Source organism: Rhinolophus sinicus, chromosome 15 (genome assembly GCF_057876585.1).
Source record: "Rhinolophus sinicus isolate RSI-liver-muscle chromosome 15, RSI-T2T, whole genome shotgun sequence".
Classification (NCBI taxonomy): Eukaryota; Metazoa; Chordata; class Mammalia; order Chiroptera; family Rhinolophidae; genus Rhinolophus; species Rhinolophus sinicus.
This window is the reverse complement of record NC_142515.1, coordinates 85112790-85131208: the sequence shown is the minus strand read 5'-3', so window position 1 is coordinate 85131208 and position 18419 is coordinate 85112790. Positions and strand designations below refer to the sequence as shown.

General features: G+C 55.6%; 3 protein-coding genes and 1 long non-coding RNA gene across 6 annotated transcripts in view; 2 read left to right on the top strand and 2 right to left on the bottom strand.

Moving 5' to 3' along the window:
• Window positions 1-376: 376 nt before the first annotated feature.
• On the bottom strand, window positions 377-11302 carry RASAL3 (RAS protein activator like 3). 2 transcript variants are annotated; one of them, XM_019737086.3, is made up of 18 exons: window positions 10658-11302; window positions 10176-10528; window positions 8266-8393; window positions 8056-8134; window positions 7884-7945; window positions 7407-7477; window positions 6661-6787; window positions 6462-6560; window positions 5470-6012; window positions 4934-5078; window positions 4541-4685; window positions 3486-3722; window positions 3196-3397; window positions 2971-3089; window positions 1857-2247; window positions 1430-1587; window positions 808-871; window positions 377-702 (listed from the first exon to the last, which is right to left on the bottom strand). In XM_019737086.3, exons 2-18 carry the CDS (start codon window positions 10513-10515, stop codon window positions 559-561), a joined length of 3054 nt encoding a protein of 1017 aa, XP_019592645.3. In that variant the 5' UTR covers window positions 10516-10528; window positions 10658-11302; the 3' UTR covers window positions 377-558. The 2 variants fall into 2 exon arrangements, with proteins under 2 accessions (XP_019592645.3, XP_074194130.2); XM_074338029.2 differs by having other exon boundaries at window positions 1442-1587.
• On the top strand, window positions 5894-10219 carry LOC141572695 (uncharacterized). The gene is made up of 3 exons (XR_012498073.1): window positions 5894-6027; window positions 9952-10005; window positions 10096-10219. It is a non-coding gene; the product is annotated as an uncharacterized LOC141572695 (long non-coding RNA).
• A 2510-nt stretch (window positions 11303-13812) lies between the features above and the next one.
• Window positions 13813-14790, bottom strand: PGLYRP2 (peptidoglycan recognition protein 2). Its single transcript, XM_088792667.1, has 2 exons — window positions 14732-14790; window positions 13813-14155 (listed from the first exon to the last, which is right to left on the bottom strand). The coding sequence occupies exons 1-2, from the start codon at window positions 14788-14790 to the stop codon at window positions 13813-13815; spliced, it is 402 nt and encodes a 133-aa protein (XP_088648793.1).
• CYP4F22 (cytochrome P450 family 4 subfamily F member 22) overlaps window positions 14684-18419 on the top strand; it is a 55840-nt gene continuing 52104 nt past the window's right edge. Inside the window, exon 1 of one of the 2 annotated variants that reach the window (XM_074338003.2) lies at window positions 14684-14839. Coding sequence is in view for 1 of the 2 variants with exons in the window: in XM_074338002.2 (XP_074194103.1) it covers window positions 14842-14948 (107 nt within the window). In the remaining variant the exon portion in view is untranslated. Of the gene's footprint in view, window positions 14949-18419 lie in introns of both variants that reach the window. The other variant, XM_074338002.2, reaches the window with a different exon arrangement.

Below are 18419 nucleotides of genomic sequence, written 5' to 3'. Positions count from 1 at the left end.
TGTTAACCTAGACCCATGCCCTCCCTGCCATGAGTGAGGTGGTGTGGGATTTAGGGACTCTGGAAGATGCTGTCATCTGGGGCCTGAGGGTTGGTGGAGGTGAAATCTGGGCTTCATTGAGAAGCAGGTGCTGGTCCTAACAATTGTGAATGAATACCTTTTTTTTTTTGAATACTTTGAACTAAGGGTCTTCTACTGTGTAAAGAACTTTAGATCCAATTTACAGAAATGGACATTGAGGTTCTGAGAGAGTGAAGGCCTGAGGTTACACAGCTGGTGAGAATCTCTTTACATCACCCACTACATTAGACTCCAATTAGGGGAGAATTTGGGAGAGCTGAATAGGGGGTGCTTTCTGATTGGCAACACTTAGGGGCAAAGAAACCATTGATTTTACTGAAATCAAGATTTTACTGGGTAACCTCACAGTGCCAGAATGCTTGGCACCTACAGCTCCACTCCCCACTGAAGGCCATATAGGGCTGAGGCAGGGATCAAATGGGCCCCTAATATGGCTATCTCTTTACTCCCAGACCACGTAGGGGCGGAGTAGGCAGCTCAGGTGGTGTCTCCGTTGACAGAGGGTGCTTTGAGGGGCAGGGGCTGGCTCCGGGACACCGGCATCCCTGGAAGGAGCTGCAGGCTCAGTATGGCATCCCTCAGCTGGGCATGAGAACTCTCCATCTCAGCCAGTCGGCGCTCCTGGGGAAACAGCAGCAGTGGGCTGGGACCCAGGGAAGGGTTGCATCCCAACTCTCATTCCCTCACCGCCCAGATCTGCCCCAGGGCTTGCGCAGGGGGTCTCACCAGACTTTTTAGCCTGTGGGCCTCACTGCTTGGAGGGTCGCGCTCTGGATCGAGTTGCGAGGTCCTGTGGAGATCAGGGGCAAAGAGGGAGGCTCAGAGACTGGGGAACTGCCCTCCAACCCCTGATTGGAGAGACAGGTATTCAGGCTACCGGGCTTGGGGTGAAGGCAGGGTCTGTCCAGAAGGAGGGAGGGGCCTAAGTAAACTTGAAGAAGGGGCTGAACCAGAGAGCCTGGAATGCCTGGGATGAGAGGACCAACCAACCCTTGGAGGCGGGGCTTGGCCCATCCTCGTTAGGGTCTTGACCGGGATGGGGGCGTGCCCACACTGAGGGCCTGGACTACCCTGTTTGGAAGGGGCTGATTGAGGGATGACGCCTAACGAGAGGACCCGCCCGGGACCTGCGGCGGGTTTACCTAGGGGCTGGCGAAGCTGACCAAAAGGCGCCTCCTAGACAGGTGGGTTGGGCGGGGCTGGCCTAGGAGGTGTGGCCATACCAGGCGGGATTTGAGTGGGACTGGTTGATTGAGAGGCAGGGCCTGAAGGAAAGTGGGTCCCGGGCTATCCGATTACGTATAACGGGTCCACCTGGGGGCGGAGCTAATGGAGAGAGCAGGCTCACCCTCCACCGAACCTGGAGTTCAATTCCTCCAGCTGGCAGCGAAGCTGCTGCTGCTGCTCCATCAAGGCCCGGTTTTGGGTGCTCAGCGACTCCACGATGCCAGACAGCACCTTCTGTTCCTTGCGCAAAGCGGCCACCTCGCCTTGCAGTACTGCCAGCTGTAGGGGAGGGAGCAACTGTAACCTGACCCACCGCCGTCCTGCCCCTTCTCACCAAGACCCTGACCTCCCTGTCCCTTGCTCTCTGCCTCCCCACAGCCTTGTCTCTTGTGGAATAGCGCTCTCTTGTAGAGAGGAGGAAACTGAGGCTCAGAGAGGGTTGAGGTAGGCCCGGGGTCACACAGCGCTGGGGGCTCACATTTGAACCCAGACCTGCCTGGCCTCCAGTGTCATCTCTCCCCTGTGTGAGGACCTGGGCTGGACCTCACCTTCCCGACCGGTCGGTGTGTACCCAGCGCCTGGTCTGTGTCCTGCGGCTGGTCAAGCTGGCGTTGCCAGGGTACTGATGGCTTCCGAGGCAGCGAGGCTGAGGCCCTGGTCCAGGGTCGGCCGTGCGGCGCGGGGCCGGTCCGTAGGGAGCTTTTGGGTCGCGGTCGAGGCCCTACAGATGGGCGGCGGCGAGCGGGGCGGCCAGCTGGTACGCTCTGCGTGCGCTGCACCAGCCGGGGCAGCCGTAGGGGCCTCTCCTCCTCTGGCCTCTGCAGGATCCAACTGCCTGCACCGCGAACGCTGCGCAGGGACTGGCTCTTGGAGATGAGAGGGGTGTGCTTGGGGAGGTCTCGAGGAGGCAGAAAGCCGGGCTTTTCCCCTGCGAAAAAGCTGGGGGTGGGATGGAGGAGCTCAGACACTTGACTGGCCCCTGAGCTGACCCCATCCCTACCTCTGACCGCAATGATCCCACATAATCTTTTTACTTCTATGTGACCTTGTCTCTGATGACATCACATTTGGACCTCTGACCCTGTCCTGGACTTCTAGCAATACTGTCCTATGACTCTTGACATGGCCCCATTCTAACCTTTGACTCCTCTGTAGCCTTGTCACTGAACTCTGACTGCAAAGATGACTCTGCTCATACCCTTAACCCCATCTGACCCTGACCTCTGCTTACAGTATGAACCTGTCTCTGACCCTTGGTGATGTATCTTAACATCTGATCCCAATCTGACCCCTGATTTGACGCCATCCACAGCCTCTCACTGAAACCTGACCTTCATTGCTGACCATAACGTCACTTTCTCTCTGGCCCCAGATGTGACCTGTCCCTGACCTCTGCAATGACCAGTTCTCACCTAGAGTTCAATCTGATCCTGTGCCTGTCCTCTGACGATACTGTAAGCCTCTCCCTGACCCCTTGGATGAACCTGTCTCCAGCTTGGGACCTCCATCCAATACACTTTCTGACCCCAACACCAATGTGACCCTATCCCTAACCTCTGACATGATCCTGCCTTCACCTCTGACCCCCATCTGACCCTGTGCTTGCCTTTGCCCCTGCTCCCACTCATCAGAACTGGACCAGACTGGAGGCCGGCAAGTTACCTGGAGTGGACCTGGGCTGGGGGTGGTGGGAGACGCATTGGCACAGACACAGGTACAGGCCGGCCCTCCTCTATGGCCTGCAGAATGGTGGGCAGCGGTTCCAGGCTGTCACGGGTTACCTGGTGAGGCATGCATGGAGGATGTTGAGCAAGCTCTCAGGGGCCAGAGGGTCCCTGCCTTCTTGCCTCCCTACCCCATGTCCTGGGCTCTGGGCTCAGGTCACACCTGGTCAAGTTCAGCAAAGATGGTACAGAGTTGGGCATGCAGTACCGCCAGCTGGAGGGCCAGGTCACTGCTGCCCTGGTAACTACTGGGTGCTGCGTCCACATCCACCATGGCCACTTGGTCCAGGAAGTGTTGCATGGCAGGTCCATGATCCTCCAGGAAGCCATTCATGAAGCCCATGTAGGCCTCCTTCTCACCAAACCTGAGTCAGGATCCGAATGGGTGGGTCAGGTCAGGCATCTGCCACCCCCATGGACCCCACCAGGGCCCTCCAGCCTCCCAGCACCTACGGTGCACAGTTAGCGAGGTTCTGGATGACCTTGGCGATCAGTGTGAGGGCGCGGGCTGGGCCAGGGGCTGGGTGCTCTGGTGCCAGGCCAAAGAGGCTGGGTGCCAGGATGGCAGGACACAGGAGCCGCAGAAAGAGAGAGGCACACACCAGGCGGGGGCCCAGTGCATCAGAGCCACGTGCCTTACATGCTTCCCGCCAGCCTGAGAACACAGTGCCTAGCTCCGCCGGAAACCAGCTGGGGAAGAAGAGCCAATGGTCAGAGAGAGGGAGGGGATGGGTATGGATGATCAAAGTCCTCAGGTCAGGGATCAGGAGTCACCTGCACTCTGGGTTTCAAGATTGCAGACATCAGGGGTAATAATGCTTGGGGCCAGGGTTTATGGTGTTATTATTGTGGTGCGCTCTGGAGTCAGTAATCTTGGAGTTGGGGGTACAGGTTCACTTAGGGACAGAGGCCATGAGCTTGGGATCTAGCTATAACTGGACATGAGACTGGGGTGCCACACAGAGTACATGATATGAAATAGAATAGGCTTGGGGTTATGGGTTCACCTAGGTTCAGAAATCATGGTATTGTTTTCCCAGGTGATATGGGATTAGGCATATATGTTAACCTAAGGTCAGAGATTATTGAATTGGAATCCCAGGTTTCCTGTGATCAGTTGCATGGGATTTGAGGTACAGGGTCACTTAAGGCCAGGGGTCATAGGATTGAGGGCATGGCATCACCTGGAATCAGAGGTCATAGGATTGAGGTCCTATGTTAACTGGGGTCAGGTAGCATGCAATTAGGGTATGGGGTCACCTGTGGTTAGAAGACAAGGAATTGGATCCCAGGTTACTTGGGGTTAGGTGGCATGACATTAGGAATGGGTTGCTAATTTTAGCAAGTAAAACTTCAACTAGCAGTTAAACTTGAATTTCAGATAAAAAATTGAATAATTTTTTAGTATATGTAGATTCCAAATATTGGGCACCCTGTATTTTATCTGGCAACTAGCACAGTGGCTGAGAGGCAGTGGCAGGCTCAGGTGCTGGAGCCCTGACTCTTACTCATAGGAGTTGATGATGTTCTGGAAGACCTCCTCGCAGCTGTTTTGCAGTCTGGCTTGGTGCAGGGGCAGCTCTGAGGCCGGGCACTTGCTGGGGTCCACTTCATAGTCCTCAGTGGAGGCACAGAGACGCCGCACGACCTGCCCTGCAGTCCAGCACAGCCAGACAGGGGCCAGGGCCATGACCACTAGGACCCACCACACCCAGCCTCCAACCCTATCTCCAACTTACTCCGGAGGCACCTAACATCTTGGGAGTCCTCCATTTCCATCCAGCATCCCAGCACCTCGAAGGCACCACCCAGTACCAGAATCCATGTTACCTAGGGACTTTCAGATCTCCCCTGGGGTCCCCTAGCCCGCCCAGCAAGCTCTGACAGACCCCGTTCCTCACCGAGCGTCTCTTGGAGGTAGTCCTGTGCCACCAGCTTCATGTACTCATCGATGGCTTTGGTGGCCAATGTGTTTTCCCGGAACAGCAGCGCTTCACGGCCTCCACTGCGTGCCAGCTCCGCGGTGCCCAGGTCTGTCACCAGTGCCTGGGCATAGCGGAGGTTACGTTGCACGAAGCGCAGATTGAGCCAGGGGCAATCCCTGCGCTTGGCGGGTCCCTCCCACCTGGTCACAGGCCCCTCCTTTCATAGCGACAACTCTGGCCCGGCCCTCACTGACTGCTAGGGCACCTAACAACCTAACACGCGGGGACCTCCAGCTCTCACCGGAGAATCTTAAACCTTTGAGCGCGGAGGCTCAGCTCAGGCCCCGCCCCTCTAGCTGAAGCTCAGGCCGTGCCCCTCCAGTTGCCCTGCCCCGCCAGGTGCCCCATCTTTCGTAGATGCCACTTGGTTCTGCCCCCCCCCCACTCCCACCCCAAAGCGCGCTGTCGGTCAGCCTCTGGTCACCCAGGTCCGCTCCGTCGCAGAGCCGCACCTGCGCCCGGCCTGTGGCCCGCAGCACGCGCACCATGGCAGCTGCCAGCTCCTCCTTGGACTGCGCGGACAGAGCGGGCTCCAGCGCCCCGCAGAGGCGCGCGTAGTGGAAAGTGAGGAACTCGGCCAGCTCCTTGTAGCGCTCGGACGGCAGCACGCGCAGGCGCCGCGCCCGGATTCGAGCCCGCAGCGCCGCGCGGGCTGGCGCCCCAAGCAGCGGAAACCAGCGCTCCAGGCCGGCGGCGGGCGCGCGGGGGGCGCCCAGCTCCTCCAGCGCCAGTGTAGCGCGGCCGAGCGCTGCGCCCCCCGGGCCCGCTCCGCGCAGCCGCAACGACACGCGACGCGCGGGCGGCAGCGCCTCGAAGTGGAAGCGTTCCGCCCAGAAGAGCGGGTCTGGGCCAGTTCGGGGCGCAGTGCGCGCCAACAGCGAGCCGTCCAGCCACAGTTCCGCGCGCACTCCTGGCGCCCCCACGGCCGCCCGGGGCAGCCCCTTCGCCTCGTGCACCCACACGCTCAGCCACGTCTCTTCCCGCTCCACGTTGTCCTGCGGACCAGAATGGTAGGGAGAGGCATAGGTGCTCGATGGTGAGCACCAGCGGTGAAACGCAGTGCCCGAGCTGGGCCCTTAGGGGAAGACGGTGGGGCAGCGGGGATTCCAAAGTGGCCATGCGGAAGCCCTCTAGCTGTTCTGGGATCTCTTGGATAGATCGGAGCTACAGAGCTTAGCAGGGTAGCGCGCTGGCTGGGGACTTGACTACTGCCTGGTAGGCGGGGCTTTGGGTTGCAGATAGGGCCCGGATTGAATAGAAGGGACAGGGTCGTGTGCAAGGGGCTGGTACTAGAAGGGGAGGGTCTAGAAGTGGTTGTACATTTGTGAGCACAGAAGGGTCAAGGCGGTGGGACGATGGAGTGGGCGGGGAGTTGGATTGGTGAAGGGACGTGGGGCGGGCTGTGGGCGGAGCCTCTATGTCCCTGACTTTCCGCGGTACTGACTTGGCTGGGTTGGAAGTGGCGACGAAGGTCCTCGATCCAGCGATCTCTCTCAGCGGCCGAGCGACAGGAGAAGCAGCAGCTCCCGCCTGCCCAAGTTACCTGTTGGGAAGGGGGATCCCAAAGGGTGGTTGAGACCAAGTGTAGAGCCAAAGCCAAAGGGTCGAGGTGATGTGAAGAGTGAAGAGTTGCCTGCATTTACCTGGAAGCAGTGGGGCTCCTCCAGGAGGCTGGGATGCAGTGGCCATACCCGCACATCTCGCTCGGAGCCCAGGTCCAGCTCTGAGAGTGTGGCCAGCGATTCCCGAGAGCCCAGAGCACTGGGGGGTCTGGGGAGGGGGCGAGGAACAAGCTTCGTTCTCCCTCCTCCCCCTACCATCCCCTACAGCCTGAAGGGTGGAGGGAAGTCAGGATGGACTTGAACCTAAACTGAACTTGAACCCATCCCTTTTAGGCTCAGCCAAACTCCTCGTGGTGGTCTGCATGACCTTGCATAGTATATCCTTTGTCACCTTTTGACCTCACTTCCCTTCACTTAATCCCTACCTGTCTGAACTCCAGTCATACTGGCCTTGTTTTTGTGTCTTCCAGCCTCTTAGCCTTTGTGCATGCTATTCCCTCTGCCTGGAATGCTTTCCCTACACTTCTGGACCTAGTTAAATTCCATCCATCCTTCAGATCTCAGCTCAAGGGTACCTTCCCTGACATTCCCAGACCAGGGTGTTGACATAGCTTCGGTTTTAGGCTTATTGTGTCAGACTCTGCTCCCACGCTTCCATGGAGGACTGGCACCATGTTATGGTCTTTCAGTGGCCCCAGCATGGCCCAACATGGGGCAGAACACAGAGGGGGCCACAGGGAATATTTGGTGAAAGTCAATGATAGGCAGGGGGTGGGGGAAGGGGCAATATTGAATCCCAGCCCCTCTGGTCCCTCAGAGACCCTTACCCATCTCGAGAGGCATTGGCTCCCAGCTCCGACCTGGCTTTTTTCTTTTCTTTCAGCCGTTTGAGCAACCCCTGTAGGGAGGGGTAGATCAGCTGGGCAGAACCCTATGCTCCCTCTTCAGCTCCTTTCCCCCCAGGGTGTCCTGGAAGATCTGCTGGTCTTGGGGTACCACAAGCTCAGGCTGTATTAGTAGGAATAATAAAAGCAACCAATAGCTCCCCTTTCTAAAGCACCAATCATATGCTTCCCCGTGTTTTCTATTGATTTCTCACAAACAGCCCAGAGAGAGAGAGAGAGAGAGAGAGAGAGAGAGAGAGAGAGAGAGAGATTCTCTCATTGGCTCCATTTGACAGATAGAGACACTGAGGCCCAGAGAGTTTCAGTGACTTGCCCAGGATCACCCAGTAAGAGTCCCCTTTCACTTCTGAGGGTCTGAGAATCTCTGCTGTCCCCTCCACCCCCCACTGGATGCCTCACCCGAACATTGTGGACCTGGTTGGGGCCAGCAGCCTCTGGATCAGTCTTTCCAGGGATCCGATCTGTGGGTGGTCAGGGGTGGAAGGTTGGGGGATGGGATCATCTTGGATTCTGCCCCACCTTGACAGGCTCCCAGATGTCCCACCCTTTCCCACCTCTCACACTTACTTACCTGGATCCCTGAGGTTCCCCATGGTCACCTGGATGCTGCTCTCGGAGCTAGCGCTCCCCATCCGGGACTGATGAGGACCCTGTTCCCCCACAGGAGTGGGTAGTCAGAAAGGGGAGGCAGGCAGGCAGACCGAGGGAGAGGCAGACACCTTTCTATTATTCCCTCTCCCATCCCCTTCTTCCCTCCCCTTGCCCATGGGCCCCCTCTCACCTCCTCACCACCGAGAAGCACCAGCCTCCCATCAAGTAGGGTGAAAGCCCCAATGTTCCAGACGGGCACATCAGGTGTGGGGGCCTCGGGGATCTGTGGTGTAGGGGTCTCCGGCTCTGGCTTAGGCTCTGGGTAGAGGAGGAGGTGCTGAGCACCCGGGAGTCCTTCCTGTCGCTCAGACCACCCTTTCCATTAACCAAGGCTCACTGGGCGTTCCCTCCAAAGTGCTTCCTCTTCTTCCCTCCCCCCCGAAGCAGCCACGCCAGGGCCTTGTCTCCACCAACCATGGGTAGTGGACACAGCCCACCTACTATGTACTCTGTACTGTGTTTACTGCTCCACACTCCTTCTCTCATTTAATCCTCCAAATCCATTCAAAGGGCTATTATAACCCCCGTTTACCAAAGAGGAAAGTAGAAACCAGAGAGGTTGTGTCACTTGCCCATGTTCGCACAGCTTGTGAGTGGTTGAGCTGGGCTTCAGACCCAAGCATTCTTCTGTTAACCAAGACAGTAGGTAGGCCCAAGTGGTTAAACAACAAGACAGCAACCTTGGTTCCTTACATAAATAACTAATCTGAGGTGGAATGTATTCAAAGTTTGAGAAAGGAACAGAAAAAGGTCAGGGTAAGGGGAGGTGGTAGTGCAGTGGACCAGGGAAGACTTCCCAGTGAGAGTAAGTTTGTGCTGGTACTTGAACAGCAGGTTGGATTTTGACAGAGATGGAGGAAATGATGGCAGGAACAGCTTGATCAAAGGCTGGGAGATGACAAGGGCCGGGGAAATAAAGGGAAGCACAAAACGGTTTGGGAGCTCAGAAGCTGAAGGGGAAGATCCAGGAAGAATTGGTGCAGGACCTTGGGTGCCAGTTAGAGGGGGTTTTATCCTGGGGTAGTGGGGAGCCCTGGGAGGTATTTGGGCGGGAGAGGATCAGTCTGCTTATCAGAGAGTGCTCTTGGATCCTGTGGAGTGGGCAATACCTAATACCCTAGACAGGGTTGAAGAGATGACTTTGCAAAATGGGAATACAAACGGTGAGAATTGTTGGCTGAACCAACCATCCCAGATTAGCTGTCTGCCCTATTGTTTTACCACTAGGGAAAGAAACAATAATACCCACTCGTTAATGGACCGCTTAAAATACGCTGGGCCCTGGGCTAGCTCTTCATTCATGAGTTCCAATCCTCAAGATACTCTTCTAGATCCCTCTTTGTGACACTTAGCCCCATCTGTCCTTTTCTTGTTTACTTGTTAACTGTCTGTCATGTTCACTATACTGTGAGCCTCATGGGCCAGGTAGTGACATCTATTTAGTTCACTGCTGTGTCCTCAGTGTCTAGATCAGGTCGTGGAACATACTAAATGCTCAAAAGACCTCTGCTTGAATGAATGAGCAAATGAATGAATGAATGAATGAATGAATGAATGAATGAATGAATGAAATCATATACCCTTTAAGGTAGGATAATGATTGCCATTTAACTGATAGGGAAACTAAGACCCAAGGTAGTGAAGAAACTAAGACATGGAAGCTGGAGGGCAGGAGAGCAGAAGGCAGCTGAGGTGTATAGCCAGGCAGGAGAGGATGAGCCTGGGCCATTGGATATGAGAAGAGATCCACTGGGCCCAGGAGCCATTTGGCATCTGGACAGCATTAAAGTTAGTCTATTCCCTGTCCTTTCCACAGGCTGGACCCCCTTTCCTACAGGTCCCTGGCCACACTCCACACCCCCAGGCCCTGGTAAGCGGGGAAAGAGGGAAGAGGGCAGCTGGGCCCCAGACACTTCCTGTTGGGCTTTTGCACTCCCCACAACTTCCTGTGTCTGTATAGAGCTGATGCTCCGGAGGCACACAAAACCCAGCATCCGGCCTCCCAGCCCAGCCCAAGCTCCGGATGGGGGAACCATGTACCTGAAGCCTCTGGCTCCGACTCTGGCTCCAGCGATGGGCTTTTATGCCTCCCCCAGAGAGTCTTGGATATTCGGAGGTGGCTTGTGCGTGACTCCTTGGGGGGCGCAGAGAAGACCCGGCGGAACAGCGAGCGCCGGGCCGGCCGGGCCAGCTGGGCCGGCTGGCTGCTGACCATGGGTTCCTGGTGGCTCAGTGCCCTCCCCCAGCCCGCAAGGCGGCCCCAGTGGGACCCTCCAGTCCTCTTCTCCCCACTGCTCCCTGTGTGCCAGCGGTAGGAGGCTAGTGGGGATGGGGCTGCAGGCTGGGCTTGGGAGGCCTCGCTTGTTGATGGTGGGTCCATGGTGGGGATTCTCCTAGGGGACGAGAGGGTGACAGTTTTGCCCAGTGTCTGCCCACATGCTGCCCTCAGCTTGGCCCCCTCCTGACTCTCAGCTTTGCCCCCAGGAAACCCCCTTGTGGGCCACAAGCACTCTCTCCCTTACCTTGATTTCCTCACCAGCCCCAGAATCAGCAGCCGTCTGTACCCTGCCTGGCTTCCTCCTGCTGAACGCTACTCCACGTGACCCTGTTTGTCCCACCCCACCCCACAGCCAGGCAGCAGGGCACAGTGGGGGCAGGATGCGGGAGGAGAGGAGGTGACAGAGCAGGACCCAGAATCTCTCACTGACCAGGAGGCAGCACATGCGCCTCTCTGAGCCTCAGTTGCCTTATCTGAAAATAGGTACACGTTGCCAAAGTGCTGGAGCCTCTGGAACTCTCATCCACTGCTGGTCTGAGTGTAGACCAATTCTCCCAAGTTGGAAAACTGTTTGGCCTGATTGACGAACATTGACTGTACACTTCTCCTCTGACCCAACAGCTCATCCAATAGATGTGCCCACTGGCGCTATTCATAATAGCCCTAAACTGGCAACAACCCAATTGTCTATATACTGTAGAATGGATAAATTGTGATCTCTTGCTATAGTGGAATACCATGTAGCAATGAGAATGAACAAATTGCTCAATAATTGAACTGGGATGAATCACAAACAATGCTGAGCAAAAACAAACAAACAAACAAAAACCCAACAATGAAGACTATACACATGGTCTGGTTCCATTTATATAGTTCCAAACAGGTAAAACTATGTGCAACAAATCAAGATGTCAATTTCCTTTGGTGGGGGCTAGTGGGTGGGGGAGCACGGTCATGGTTTTTTTTTGTTTTTTTTTAAATTGAGGTGAAATTCACATAATACATTTAAGAAGTCTATGTCTTGAGCTGGGTGTTGGTTACATGAATGTGCTTGGTTGTGAAAATTCATTGAGCTGTATATTTTGGTACCATTCCCTAATAAATATTTTCTTGAAAAAAAGAGATGGGCAAATTCTATTCTGAGGAATAAGTGAGTCAGCATAGGAGTCAGTAGAATCCTGGTCCAGGAGTGGGTTCCAGTGCCAGATGATCCCTCTCTTGCTTTGTGACCTCAGGCAAGTCACTTCCTCTCTCTGAGCCTTGGTTTCCATATTTGTACAACACAATGATAATATCAGTTTCAGAAGATTCATAATGGGAGCCTTCTTTTATTCAACAAATGTTTCCTGAGTGCCTACTATGTGCTAAGTGCTGGAGAAGTCACAGGGAACTAAATGAACACAATTTCTGCTCTCCTGGAGCTCACAGTTTAGGCAGGGAAACAGATCCTGAACACAAATGCGGGGCATTTCTAGCAAGTGAGGAGGACTTGGAAGAAAATAGACAGATTGCAGTACAAGCTGAGCAGAAGTGACACTTTTTGAGCTGCAAAAATCCAGGAGGGCCTCCCTGAGGAGGTGACATTTGCAACCTGAAGCATGGGAAGCGCATGCTAGGTCGAAGGAACAGTTTGTACAAAGGCAAGGTGACCAGAATCCACCAGGTGAGGTGCGTGGGACCATCTTGATGTGCAGTAGTCACTCAGGACCCCACACTCAGAAGCACTCCACACTATGTTTGAGTTAATGCTCTGCTATTGCTGTCTTGAAGTTCTTGCTTTTTGAACAGGGGCCCTGCATTTTCATTTACACTGGCCCTCACAAATTCTATAATCCATTCTGAGCAGGAGAGTCTTCAGTAAGAGCCAAAGACCCTTCTCCTGGAGCCAGTCGTGTTCACGAAGGTGCACATGCCTTAGCTATGCCCACCTTATTCATACTGTATCAGGCGACTCACTGCACACACATGTGGAATCTCCCCGTGTTCTACCGTATCCCTGAGCATTTACCACTTCAGTGCATATTGGCCCCACTCCCAATTCCCTGCATTTTTGCTGGAGGACTTTCTTTGACAGATGGAGTCCACTCTGCCCATGCAACAAACAGCCCGAAAGTGCCAGACAATTAACACCTCCCCAAGAGTAGCCCTCAGCCAATGACTATGGGAGCTGGAGGATCAATACCCCAGCTCCCTTGCCCCTTGGGTGGGATGACTTTGAGGTGTGTGTCCTATGCTGTACCCCAGAGGTTCACAGTGGGAGTGAGCACCTGTGCCCCCAGTATCAACTTGCTTGATAAAGCACCCTTTCCGCGCTGCCTTCCCTTCCCTACCACTCATCCTTATTCCCCAACTGTTATGTACTGGGATCACCTCCAAAACTACTTGCACTGGAATTCTTTTCTCAGGGTCTTCTTCTGGGCAAACCAAAACTAAGACGACGTGTGCAAACACAGATGATGCACAGACACAGGTTTTCTTTCCACAGTCTCTTTATTGGAGGTTTGTGGCTGGCAGGGTCACTGGAGCTGGCTTTCTCTTGGAACTCCTGGAGGCCCTCCTGGCGGTTCTTGGCTTCACATTCTAAAAAAGATGAGAGAGGGTGAGGCTTGGGGGGTGGGGTGGGGCTGGGTCTCCCCTCCTCACGGTGGGCCACTGCATGGGGAAGAGGACAAAGTGAGGGGGTGGGTGCACCACTGACTGCAGTCCAGCTTAATGAAATAAGAATGGCAGTATGCAGGTAGCACGAGGTCCTGCAGGTGTGTGAGTATAGAGATATTTTAGTGATGGAGGTCAGGGGGTGGGGCCGAGGTTGTGCTGGCTGGGCCTAGATTGCTCCAGCATAAGAATTGTCATCAGCAGTCAGGGAGCTGGGGCTGAGTAAGCATCCCCAGGGCTGAGATTGTCTAGGCAGAAGACTGCAACACAGGGTTAGCAGCTTCACAGAGATTATGCAGGAAAAGGGGTTTTCTGTAGAGGGTAACGGGCTAGGTGAGTGTTGTGTGGACAGAAGGCCTTTGGGTAGGAGGCAGGGGTGAGGCCAAGGTTGGATAGGCTGGAACGCGGTTGTGTGGGCAGGAGGTTTGTGACTTGGGTGTAGGTGATGCAGGCCAGGCTGAGGTCGTGAGGGCAGAGGGTCTGCTGCAGGGGTCTGGGTCCTTTCTCTGGTTAGGAGGGCAGACGTGTTGGAGGCTGAGGTCAGGGAGTAGGCTGCGGTTGTGCAGGCAGAGGACGCGATGGCGGGGAGTAAATGTTGAGAGCAGAACAACTTAAGGCTGGGCCTAAGTTGCCTCAACAGAAAGGCTGCAAAGGAGATCAGGGGCCTGGCTGTGTGGGCATAGGGGTTACAGGAAGGAGAGAGGGGCCTGCTGAAGTTGTACAGGCAGGCAGGCTGAGCTTGTGTCAGATGGGTGGCAGGCCGAGGTAGTGAGGGCATCGCCGACTCACAGCATCAAAGTGCGGCCAGGTGCGCAGCAGGTGGAAGAGCGCGTCACCAGGACAGTCGGTGCGCACAAGTTGGCGGTGGCCCAGCAGCACGTAGTCCGGCCTCAGGAATCCCGCACGCACCGCGCACCTGGGGAACACGTCGCGCACTGTGCGCAGCGCGGCCTCGGCCGGCAGCTCCGCGGTGTAGTTGCCCACGAAGGCCACGCCAAAGCCGCGGGAGTTGTGGCCGAGTGTGTGCGCGCCAACCCGGTCCCAGCCTCGGCCTTCGTATACGTAGCCGTCTGAGCCCACCACAAAACTGCAGAGAAGAGGGGAGCAGGTATTGCGCGGTGTCAGGAGGCGCCCGCCCCATATCTGTGCCAATGGCCACACCCACCCCAAGTCCTGCCTGGTCGCGCTGTCTCTGCCTGGCCCAGCCTCGTCCCACTCCCCCACCAAATGCCACTTCAGAAACCCTCCTGTTTCTCTGGATCCGTCCCTCGGCATTGGCCACGCCCCTTTATGTCCAGCCCCCTCCCCATTGTTTCAAGTCCAGTTCTTTTCCCGTTCACAGCCCTTTTCTGTCTTAGGCCAAACCCCATCACTGCCCCGCCCCAGCCCTAGCCGCTACCACAGGTCCTGCCCCCCTCTCAGGTCCCGCCTCCTTTCCTAGTCCCACCGCAGATCCAAGGGTCCCAGTGTTGAGTATTGGTCTCTGTTAAGGCCCCACCCTTGCCTAGGCCACGCCTCTCTCCACCTTGGCCCCACCCACCTCACACGCCTCCGTCTCGCCAGGTTTGCTGTTCCAATCCCGACCCCTGCGTCAGGCTCCGCCTACTCAGGGTCTACCTCTTGTAAAACCGGCCTCGTCCCCATCCCGCCAGGTCCCGCCTACCTGTAGCCAATGTCGTTCCAGCCACGCGTGTCCTGGTGGTAGCGCTGCATGGAGCGCATGTTCGCGGCGCAGCGCGCGAAAGCGGTACAGGGTGGCGCAGGCAAGTAGGTATGATGTACGTACAAGAACCTGAGCGGCAGCTGCAGCGGCGTCGGGCTGCCCCGGTATGGCGCGGCGCCCCAGCGGCAACGGGGATGGATGGCGGGGCACCCTGCGGGTAAGGGCGTCCAGGGCTGGAGTCAGCCATCGTTTCTCTGCCTGCTAATTGCACCCCGTAAGAGCGCATATATGGGCCACTCTCCCAGCCTCCTTCCAGATTTGGGGACAGTTCAATTTCACACCACACTGGCCTCCACTGGGATCTAACTTAACTAAATCTAACAGCATTCCAGTCCTGTTGGAATAACCGCATGACTCCCACCCCCTTCAGGATAAACCCCAAGAACTGTAATTCAGACTTCAAGGCTCTTTACAATCCAGGACCCACTTTCTGCAGCTGGCCCTGCTCTGAGCCCTAGGAGAGACAGCTATAATGAAAACAGAGGGATCTTGGCCCGTATTTTTTATACTTCACTTGTGTGCTACTTGTTCTACATGTTTATTTTTCTTAAACCATCCAGCAAATACAAGAGGTAGCTATGATTTCCCGGCCTCACTGAAGAAAGTTAGGTTCAGAGAAGTGAAGCAACTCACCGAAAGATACACAGGAGTAACTGGCTGAACTTGCATTTCAATCTCTGTGCCTTTACATGTGCTGAGCCCACCTCCTGCAATGCTTTCTTCCTCACTTTTTTGTTAGATGAACTCCTATATATCCTGCAAGACCTGAATCTAGCCTTTCCTCACCTGTACAGGTGCCCTGGCCTCTTAGTCAGAGCCCTATTGCTCACTCTGGAATCCCCCAGTCCTGGATCTCCCCAGATCACATGGGGCTGAGAATGTCCCTGTCTGTGAGAGAAAGAGTCACAGGGGGTGGCAGCCATTCTCACCCAGGAAAGCCTCAGTGAACTCCTTGGTGGCACGGATGGCTACCTCCCCCAGCTGTTCTAGGCTCATGCCCTGCAGCTGAGGGTGTGCTGGCTCCAGCCTCTGTAGCAGGATGAGGGTCCCCCACACCTGCTGGGTCAGGGCGGGGGCTGAAGTTAGAGCAGCTCCATTCTGCCGTCTGAAGTTGCTGCGAAATCCTGGGTCTCCAGCCACCCCAGCTCCATAGTACTGGCTTAGCAGGTGGCTGAGGGGTGGCCGGGGCTCAGAGGCCCGACTCAGGTAGTCTCCAAGGAGGGCCCCATCCAGAGCACCATTGAGGAAGGCTGTGGTGAGTGGTGATGCCTCAGGGTCCAGGAGCGTGAAGTTCCGGGGGTCAGAGAGCTTGTCCCAGCAGCCCTCAGCTCCTAGGCCTGGATTTCTCCGGGTCTGGGGGCTCTGGAGAAAAGTGAGGCCCAGGTCTCTGGCCAAAGTGACCACCAGGAGGCTGTCCACAGTGGCCGGGGACTCGGTTTTAGCATCTGGCGAGGAGGCTTGGTCATCTGGAGAGGGTGCTCTGACACCTGGAAAGGCGGCTCCCACATCAAGATTTGTGGCTCTAACATTTGGAGATACTGCTCTGACATCTGCAGAGGTGACACCTGGAGAGGTATCCCTGAGTTCTGGGGAGGTGGCTTTTATATCAGGAACCACAGCTCCAACATCTGGAAAGGTAGCTCCGGCACCCAGAAGGGTGGCTGTGCTATCCAAGGGCAAGTTTATGACCCTGTGCCCCTGCAGCCCTGCTTCTAGCCCTGCCAGAAGAGGCTCCACAGCCACTGTTGAACCATCGGGTGCCAGCACCACCCCATATTCCTGCCCACCATGCACACCATGTCGGGCCACCTCCTTGATCAAGCCTTGAAGCTCTGGGCTCAGTGCAGGGGGATCCAACTCCGTGGCCTTGAGACTCCATCCTTCCAGCACGAAGGGATAGAGGGGATCTTGCGGGCCAGAGTCCTGGGCTGACAGCCACCATACAGTGGCAGTGTGGGTGGCCTCGGTGACTGGCGCCTTCTGCTCAAGTTCAGCCAGGGCCTGGATGACCGAGTCCATGAGGAGGGGCAAGGATGCTGCAGGAGGAGGGATGGCATTAGCTTCACGGCCCAGCACCCTCTGTTCCTGAACCTCCCTCTGCTTCTTCCACATCTTCTCAATGCCCCCAACTTTCCATCTGACAACCTGTGACCCCCAACACTGTCCTCGTGTGAATGAGGAAACCGAGGCACAGACAACAGGTTAAGGAGCTCAGACTATCTAAGCACTGCGGAGCCATGGTAGGTTCATGAACAGGAGAGACACACAGCCAGGCTGGTGCTCTAAGATTGCTCCTTTGGCGGCCACGTGGAGAATGCATTTTTAGAAAGCTAGTTAGAGTAGAGAAGGGGAGCCAGTGTAGAGGTGAGAAATAAAGGTGGCCAAAGCTAGGGTGGTGGCAATATGATGGACAAAAGGGGCAGAGTCCCCAGGTATTTTGAGGGAAATATGGACAATATTTTTGTGATGGGTTGCAGTTTGGGGAATTTTAGAGGGAAAGGTGTATGGAGGATGCCCAGGGGAGGAGAGTTTGGACCTGTGCCTTGTGGGGGAAAAGTCAGCAGCTCAATCTGAAACCCAGAAGTGCTGGGCTCAGAGCTGGAATGGGTTGTTAAATAATAACTAACATTTATTAAACATTTACTATATGCTAGACACTATTCTAAGTGACTTACATAACTTAACAGATTTAATCTTCACAATGACCCTATGAGCACAGAGAGGGTAGATGACCTGCCTAAAGTCACACCACTTGGAAGAGGCAGAGGCAGAGGCAGATCTGAACCCAGAAATCCAGGGTCTTCTCCAGAGAGTCCACACTGTAATTCCTCTGTTCTTCTCTCTGCCTAAAATGCCCTTTCCTGCTTCTCCCCAAGTAAAACTCTTCTCCTTCCTGTCATATATCTAAGTCTCCTCCTCCAGGAAGCTTTCCTGATTTTTGTTCTTCTGTCCCCAGGTCTTTCCCCTACCCCTACCCAGACCTTGTGGACCTGGGAGCATCTGTGTCCCCTGACTGGTGGTTCCTTGAGCCTGGGGTCTCTTGGGGGTCTCCAGTCACTCTGTACGGGGCTGAACATAGAGGGGACAGCAGTATACTTCTGCAGAACTGATTGTCCTGCCCCAAGGCCTCTGCCTTCTGACCCACCTGTTCCCGGCTCCGGCCACAGCAATAATCCAAGCAGGATCCAGACGATACCCTGGACCACCATTGTGGGGTTCCAGCTTCCGGGGGACATATCCGGTTGACCTCAGCAGAGACCTCGGCAAAGTTGGAAGAAGACAGGCGTGGAGAACTGAACGGTGTCTTTGGCCACTGTCAAAGTCCAGCGGTGAATGACACAGCTGCCCCTTGCAGAGCTGTGGGCGGGAGGCAGTGGTGGCATGGGGACAGAGTGCCTTGGGCCAAGGTCATGTGGGTCTCAGGGGCTCCCCCATTCTATCCTGTCCCCCCAAGGCTGAGGTCAAGAGTCAGTAAGCCAGGCCCTCCCAGGAGGCACCAGGAGGCCAGGTAGTTCAGACTCCAACAAATTGCCCATTCTCAAGAGAGGTAGACTGAGGCCAACCCAGCGAGCCCTATCTGGTTCCTGATTATTCAATAACTGCTGCTGGCCACCACAGAGTACTCTGA

What these genes read in the sequence shown, in the direction of transcription:
- PGLYRP2 (XM_088792667.1), bottom strand. Translation starts at nt 14,790, where the DNA reads ATGCGCTCCATGCAGCGCTACCACCAGGACACGCGTGGCTGGAACGAC. An exon ending in TGGAACGACATTGGCTACAG is followed by an intron (nt 14,156 to 14,731) that starts GTAGGCGGGACC and finishes TCTTCTCTGCAG; the next exon opens with TTTTGTGGTGGGCTCAGACG.
- RASAL3 (XM_019737086.3), bottom strand. Translation starts at nt 10,515, where the DNA reads ATGGACCCACCATCAACAAGCGAGGCCTCCCAAGCCCAGCCTGCAGCC. An exon ending in ACCAGGTCCACAATGTTCGG is followed by an intron (nt 7,478 to 7,883) that starts GTGAGGCATCCA and finishes CCCTCCCTACAG; the next exon opens with GGGTTGCTCAAACGGCTGAA. An exon ending in GCCACTTCCAACCCAGCCAA is followed by an intron (nt 6,013 to 6,461) that starts GTCAGTACCGCG and finishes TCTGGTCCGCAG; the next exon opens with GACAACGTGGAGCGGGAAGA.